The sequence below is a fragment of the Eptatretus burgeri genome, chromosome 14 (genome assembly GCF_056783735.1).
Source record: "Eptatretus burgeri isolate ZD-2024b chromosome 14, Ebu_testis_v1, whole genome shotgun sequence".
In the NCBI taxonomy this organism is placed as follows: domain Eukaryota; kingdom Metazoa; phylum Chordata; class Myxini; order Myxiniformes; family Myxinidae; genus Eptatretus; species Eptatretus burgeri.
The window spans coordinates 45,555,585-45,563,863 of record NC_140974.1 but is presented as its reverse complement, the minus strand read 5'-3'; the positions used below and the strand labels follow the sequence as shown (position 1 = coordinate 45,563,863).

Genomic DNA, 8,279 nt, shown 5'->3' with positions numbered 1-8,279 from the left:
ATTAACATGGACATTTCCGGTGAGGTTGCCGTTGGTGGATTTTGCACTCTTTAAGGCAGAAGGTGATGTACTTTTTTTTTTTAGTTAACCTCTGCCATCGAAGATCAGAGGTTACTGTTTTCACCCCTTTCTGTTTGTTTGTTTGTTTGTTTGTTTGTTTGTGAACAGTATTACGGAAAAACTCCTCGCCGGATTTCGACAAAACTTGGTGGGGGGATTAGGTATGGTCCAAGGATCATGCCATTACATTTTGGACTTGGTCCAAAATCTAATATGGCCGCTATGGCGGCCATTTTGGAAAAATATTTGAATTTTTTTTTTTTGCATTTCTACATGTTTTAAGTGATTTCTAATCCCCCCAAAAAAACAATTGTTATAGAAAAAGAAAATTTTTGCAACTTTTTTTCAACAAAATTTCGATTTTTTTTTTTTTTTTTTTTTGCATTTCTACATGTTAGTAGTGATTTCCAACAAAAAACATGCCAAAATTATAATTGTGGCTGATTTTGTAACTTCAGGTGGATATACCCACGTGAAATCAATTTCTGTCTCAAGGAATCTCGTTATGACGAATGAATTGAGTATGTAAAAGTTAAAAGTAAAAGGGAAAGTTGCAAACTATAACTCTGTGAGCACTGTTGACGTCAAATTGAATGAATAGGATATCAGGTTCACTTGAGTGACCTCGCAGTATTGGCGGCGGAGGTTTTGCACTCTACCGAGTGCTCCCCCTCTAGTTTGTTTGTGTTTTTGTGTTTATGGTGATATTTGTGGAAATTCAATGTTGTTTAAGGTTGCAGTAATGTTGGTAGCAGCTTAGCGGGTAATTCCCTTGTTTTATTTTGAAGTGTGTGTTTTAACGGTTTATCAAGTGGGACGTTTTTGTTTTTGTTTGTCCCTGGATTGGATTAGTCTGTGCAGTGCAAAGAAAGAAAGGTAGTTAAAAGATAGTTGGGAACCAGTTAATAGAGAGCAAGTCAATTGGGGAACAGTAAGAATCGAGGAAGATTATAAACAGTGTGATAAATATTTGTTGTGGGAAATATTGGGGAGTGTGGTGACAGAGGGGTAGCGTCTGCTGTAGAAAATGTGTAGAAATGGCACAACTCAGGATTGTCATCATTAGCTTGAATAAATGGATAACATATTTGCAGGAGGTAACCAAATGTGAAAAATTTGCAGATTAAGCTAGTTTCGATTGTGGATGAAGTCTGCAGAGATTGACAGCGGTGGGGTTGGAGCCGGTGCGGTCAGCGGTGAGGTTGCCAAGCAAGGCAGGTGTTCTTTTTATGAGGGCGTGCAGGCTGAGCTGAGAGTGTTGGAGGACAGGCAAATTCAGACAAGTAATGGTGAGGTGGAGGGATGAGGCCAGGGAGGTTTCTTTTTTTATTGGTGTGCAGGCATTTGAATGTTCCAAGTGTGAGACTAGATGCCATATACCTCCACAAAAACCAGAAAATTTCACAAAGTTTTGTCTCAAACAGCCTGTTAGATAAACTATTGGGATGGGAATGGGGGGAGGGGGATGCACTCCTTGTTGATGGCGACCAATGAGCCAGAAATACGTTTGTGGATTGATTCAATTATCAGCGAAGCGGAGGGGGTCAGACTTTCAGACACTGCAATGAAGCCAGAAGTTGCATTTTTATTTCTTCTTTGCTGGCTATGGATCAGAAACATTGAGAAAGTGAACTGTGGATATGTGGCAAGTACTCACTGTTGGTCAGGACCTTTGCAAAAAAGTGCTGGTGTGGCACATGGGTTTGTGATAATCATTCCAGTTATACTCTTTTGATATTATCACTCACTTGCCAACTTTTTGCTTGGTGTATCTTATCAACTGATCTCCAAATGGTGATAGTCTGTCCGTCCATTGGTCCCGCCAGTGGTTTTGCCCCCCCATACACTTTAACATATTCAACTGAAACTTGGTACATGGCTTTATTATGATAGGTTACAGAAAACGTTCGAGTTTCAGGATGTTTCGTCAAGTTTTCACAGTTAGCAGCACAGATTGGCAGGCCTCAGGCCCAAAGCATGTGTCCAAGTTCCCAGTGCAATCTGAATTATCCCAGGTGTATAACCACAATGTACTATATCAGCACGTAAGCCGTACGCATGTTTTTGCTTCATGTATGTCGATCGGGTTATTTTTTTAACATGAAATGGGTAAAGCTTAGAAACCAACGAAACACGGTGGGTTAGAAAGGTGGTTCTTCGTTTTAGTTCCTGTATCGGCTCGAGCATTCATTAAAGCAAATTAATTTTTGTTATCTCCAGTTTGTTATCCGAGTTGGCTTTATTGGTTTCTCGTGTACAAAAGATATCCGTAAATGAAAATTGCTTTTTCTTTTATTTTTGCTGAATAGACCCAAACACGGCGGGTTGGATGGTTTCTTCTTCTTCTTCTTCTTCATTTCGATTCCTGTATCTGCTCAAGCGTGCATTAAAAATACAAACAAATTTTTACTTCTCGAACATTCATTGGGACAGTTATGGGAGATGTATTGCAAAGCAATTCTTGCTTGTTATTATTGTTGTTGTTTCACTTCCTCTGCTCTCTCAGCACTCCGACCCTTCACTACAAGCGCAGCATGCAAGCTTTCTTCCAGTGACCTCCTCGTGGGGAAACTTACAAAATGCAAGCTTGGTGCACACCTTCACTTTTCCTCTTTTATCCCAATTGTGGAACTGCCTAATTAAAAATATCAATCCCACTTTTCTTGAGAGCCTCAAGCAAGCAGTGAGTGCACTACTTCTCCTTATCCCTTCATTCAACGTTATCTTCCGCTAACCCGACCGAAAACCCAACTATATTGGTCACAGCTGTTTACTGTGTTCCTTCGCCTCCTCTCCTCACCTTTCCTGTTTGTGTAGTCCCTTATTACTTCTGCCCACCTTTATGTTTTCACCCCTGTCCGTTTGCCTGTGTGCAGGATATCTCAAAAAGTTGTTGGTGGATTCGGATGAAACTTGGTGGACAGGTTGGGTGTCGAACGAGGAAGAATTGATACAATTTTGGTGAAGATCCGAATCCAGGTGAAGGTATACGTTCTTCCGCGTGCCCTTGTTGTTGCCAAGTGTTACCCCACGGTCCCACTATCACGTACCTTTTCATGACAGTCCCTTTTTTATACATTTTTATTGCATCAACGATGGATGTCGGACTGTCGGTACGCCTTCATCACCTCCTGTCACCTCTACTCCATGAGCCAAGATTTTTTTTTATTACAGTACAGTATTAATACTGTGCATGCACCATGATTGGTACTACACAGTCCCCCCCATCCCCAACAACTCCCGGCCTCTGAAAATGATTTTTTTTTACAAAAAAGTTAAAACTCAAAGTTCATTTGGACATGAGAGCTGCACAGTTCCGAGGAACGGCCAGTGGTAACCCTAATCACCCTTGCCACTACATGTACAACCACCCAAGGTACCTAGACGCATTAAAGCGACACCACAAAGACACAACGGTGACATCCTCCTGAACATCCCTCCCACTAACCAACAGAAACGACAAAAACACATCCACATCCACATCACCATAAACACAATCAACAAACTTGGACTAAACAGTATCCTGAGCAGTAAACCCCCATCCATCCATGACACAGACCAACTACTCTCCAGGTCCTATCGTGGTCACCTTGCACGCCTCCGCTGCGGACACAGACTCGACCACCTGTAACCTCTGCCGAGCCACCCCACACACAACAAACACACATGATGGTTGGGAGATGAATAGGCTGTCTTCGTACTGCGAACCGGTTCGAGGAGAACTCACCAAGGCAAAAATTAAACACACCTCCCCACCTTCTGTACGCATCGATGCACCATGCATGTCCGTGCGTAAGAGATGCATTATCCCAAATATCAAACATTCGACACACAACGAATCTTTTATTTATTCTCTCTTTAAAAAAAAACAACTCAAATCCGTCACTGATAAAACTCACTGGTTCATGAATCATGGTGTACCCCGCTCGCCGAATGTCTCTGTATCCATGGCAACCGGACGAGCTGCATTGTGTATCCGGGGAAGACAAACGGCAGCAATGTTGTCTGTTTCCATGGCAACTGAACGCACCATCAGGTGCAGTTTGTGAAAAACAAGAAACGTTTCTGTGATACTGTAGTGGGAGACGAATGTATGTACGACTGTACTGCACTCCCAATGATGCCATTTCGCTCACTTTGAGTTCTGTAAAGAGTAATGGACCAAAACCGCGAGAAGGCCTTGTACCTGCAGTGGCGTTCTTTAGAAAGTAGGTTGGCCAGGTGTGTACCTTTAATCTGTACCTTCGTGTTTTGATAACGTAATGCTTGTGTACGTGTACTTGGGTTAGATACATGCGAGCATCGGTGTAGTTTGGCCGTGTGTGAGTGGTTTGGTTCAGTTCGTAGGTGTAATTAGCCCATCCCTCGTGCAGGGGGAGACGGGCTTTTGCAATCACTCGTGCGTGTGTCTGTCTGTCCTGTCGTAACTTATTTTTTTTGAGCTTGTATCATCAAATTTTCAAGAAAGCTTTATTATGAGAAAATGTAGAAGACTAATCACGAATTTGGTCAAAAGGTCAAAGGTCAACGTCACATAAAATCGTCAATTTTCATCTGATTTACCTGAAATTTTAAGAATTTGCATATTAGGTCACTGAATTGGTTCACCAATCAAATCGAGAAGTGATTGTTTTTTTTTTGTTCTTAGATCCAAAGGTCAAGGTTGCATAAAATCGTCAATTTTCTTCCGATTGACTTGAAATTTGAACAGGGTTTGCATATTGGGGCACTGAATTGGTTCACCAATCGATAGAAGCTGATTGTTTTTAGGTCAAAAGGGCAAGGTCACAAAATCGCCAATATTTATGTGATTGATTTGAAATTTGAACAGGGTTTGCACATTGGGTCACTGAAGCCTATTGCTTTTGAGGTCAAAAGGTCAAGGTCGCCTAAAATCGTCAATTCCTTTGTATTTGTTTTGGGTGTTTTTGGCATGTTTCGGATACGGAAGAAGAAGAAAAAGTCTGAATACAAAGCAGACTTGGATGGACTTTGCATTTTCAGATGCTTTCTAGTGCCTTCGTTTTCTTGTGTGCATGTTGTTTGGTTACCTGCCTACCTGTTTATAGAGTTAGGTCGTTAAATGGTGATGACATGTGTAACCCAACCCCGGTGGTCACCATTCACGCACTGGTCTGGCTTACCCCCCCCCCCTCCGTCCCCTTTCCCCTTCCCCCACACATACATACCTGTTGTCTGAAGCACGTACTGAACACACCTCCACAGTATTATACCAGATAACCAGAGCATCCTATAGGATTATTAAAGTGCATAAACAACTCGGTACTTGCTCAATGAAATATCTCGGCTATCCACACATAAAAACTAGAAATAATCTCAAAATGTCCTGTGTATAGTGAGTGTTGGGGCCGAGTAAGGACGGTTTAGTGGAGGGACTGTAGCTGGTACGTATTATGTGACAAATTAATGCGGAGAGCGTGTGAAATAGATAGAATTACGTATCTAACTGAACACTCTGAATGCATATCTGCTCCCATGAACACAGTATATATATATATATATATATATATATATATATATATATATATATATATATATATATATATATATATATATATATATATACATACACACATCATTAAAAAATGAACAGAATACAAAGATATAACTAGCTTCACTATGTGTGTACGGGCTTCATTCTCCACGGGGTTCCAAAACCCAACAGTGTGCGTCAGTTTATGTGAAGTCCTTTCTTTGATTTTTTTTCTATAAAATTTCACACCCCTGGACCAATCTCCACCCAATATACACATGTCCTGGAGGTAGTCAGCATCAGGTCGTGAGCACACAACCCCCCACCCCCTCCCCCTCTCCCTCGCAAGGATTTTTGTTTTTGACAGACCTTTCCTCGCCATATGCCCAGACCACCTTGGTGGTCTTCTCTTTCTCAACTCTTCCTCTGTACTCTTAGCTTTGAGCCTTTTTATGTCCACACTACTTATCCTACAGTGTTACCTTACACATCCATCTCATCATCCTTACCTCGACCCTCTTTATTCTCTCTCATCTTCGACCCTCCTTCCCCATGTCACTTCTGTACTTCAAAACTGGTCCAATGCAGGCGATGTATACTCTACTTTTTACATCGCTTGGGATATTTTTTGTGTTAAAATGTCTCCAAACTCTCCTTACTTATTCCAGACCACCCTTATCCTCGTTCTCAAAGCTAACTCCGTGCCACCACCCGCATCCAACAAATCTTCCAAGTAACAAAAACTCTGAACCTTTTCCAGCTTAATGTCAAATCCCATGTTATATCGACTACCACTATGTTCAGCAAATCCCATATTATATCGACTACCTTCGTGTTCAGCAAATCCCATATTATATCGACAATCACCGTGTTTGTCAAATCCCAGATTATATGGACTACCACCATGTTCGTCAAATCCCATAATATATCGCCTCCCACCATGTTCGTCAAATCCCATATTGTATCGACTCCCACCATGCTCGGCAAATCCCATATTATATAGACTACCACCGTGTTCGGCAAATCCCATATTATATCGACGACCACCGTGTTTGTCAAATCCCATATTATATCAACTCCCATCATGTTCAGCAAATCCCATATTATATCGACGACCCCCATGTTCTTCAAATCCCATATTATATCGACGACCACCATGTTCGTCAAATCCCATATTATATCGATTCCCACCATGTTCGTCAAATCCCATATTATATCGACTACCAACATGTTCGTCAAATCCCATATTATATCGACTACCAACCTGTTCGTCAAATCCCATATTATATCGACTACCGTCATGTTCGTCAAATCCCATATTATATCGACTACAGTCATGATAGTCAAATCCCATATTATATCGCCTACCACCATGTTCGTCAAATCCCATATTATATCGACTACCACTATGTTCAGCAAATCCCATATTATATCGACTACCTTCGTGTTCAGCAAATCCCATATTATATCGACAATCACCGTGTTTGTCAAATCCCAGATTATATGGACTACCACCATGTTCGTCAAATCCCATATTATATCGCCTCCCACCATGTTCGTCAAATCCCATATTGTATCGACTCCCACCATGCTCGGCAAATCTCATATTATATAGACTACCACCGTGTTCGGCAAATCCCATATTATATCGACGACCACCGTGTTTGTCAAATCCCATATTATATCAACTCCCACCATGTTCGGCAAATCCCATATTATATCGACGACCCCCATGTTCTTCAAATCCCATATTATATCGACGACCACCATGTTCGTCAAATCCCATATTATATCGATTCCCACCATGTTCGGCAAATCCCATATTATATCGACTACCACCATGTTCGTCAAATCCCATATTATATCGATTCCCACCATGTTCGGCAAATCTCATATTATATCGACTACCACCATGTTCGTCAAATCCCATGTTATATCGACTACCACCATGTTTGTCAAATCCCATATTATATCGCCGACCACCATGTTCGTCAAATCCCATGTTATATCGACTACCACCATGTTTGTCAAATCCCATATTATATCGCCGACCACCATGTTCGTCAAATCCCATATTATATCGACTACCACCATGTTCGGCAAATCCCATATTATATCGACTTCCCCCATGTTCGTCAAATCCCATATTATATCGACTCCCACCATGTTCGTCAAATCCCATATTATATCGACTACCACCATGTTCGTCAAATCCCATATTATATCGACGACCACCATGTTCGTCAAATCCCAAATTATATCGACTACCACCATGTTCGGCAAATCCCATATTATATCGACAACCACCATGTTCGGCAAATCCCTTATTATATCGACGACCACCATGTTCGGCAAATCCCATATTATATCGACTACCACCATGTTCGTCAAATCCCATATTATATCGACTCCCACCATGTTCGTCAAATCCTATATTATATTGACTCCCACTATGTTTGGCAAATCCCATATTATATCGACTCCCACCATGTTCGTCAAATCCCATATTATATCGACTACCACCATGTACGTCAAATCCCATATTATATCGATTACCACCATGTTCGGCAAATCCCATATTTTATCGACTACCACCATGTTCGTCAAATCCCATATTGTATCGACTACCACCATGTTCGTCAAATCCCATATTGTATCGACTACCACCATGTTCAGCAAATCCCATATTATATCGACTACCTTCGTGTTCAGCAAATCCCATATT

The 8,279-nt window shown here is 41.3% G+C and overlaps 1 protein-coding gene across 2 annotated transcripts in view; it reads left to right on the top strand.

The window, feature by feature from the left end:
* Positions 1-48: 48 nt before the first annotated feature.
* LOC147013077 (cilia- and flagella-associated protein 157-like) overlaps positions 49-8,279 on the top strand; it is a 30,061-nt gene continuing 21,830 nt past the window's right edge. The window contains exon 1 of one of the 2 annotated variants that reach the window (XM_085854612.1): positions 49-3,039. Coding sequence is in view for 1 of the 2 variants with exons in the window: in XM_085854611.1 (XP_085710737.1) it covers positions 4,217-4,281 (65 nt within the window). In the remaining variant the exon portion in view is untranslated. Of the gene's footprint in view, positions 3,040-4,031; positions 4,282-8,279 lie in introns of those variants that run through there. The other variant, XM_085854611.1, reaches the window with a different exon arrangement.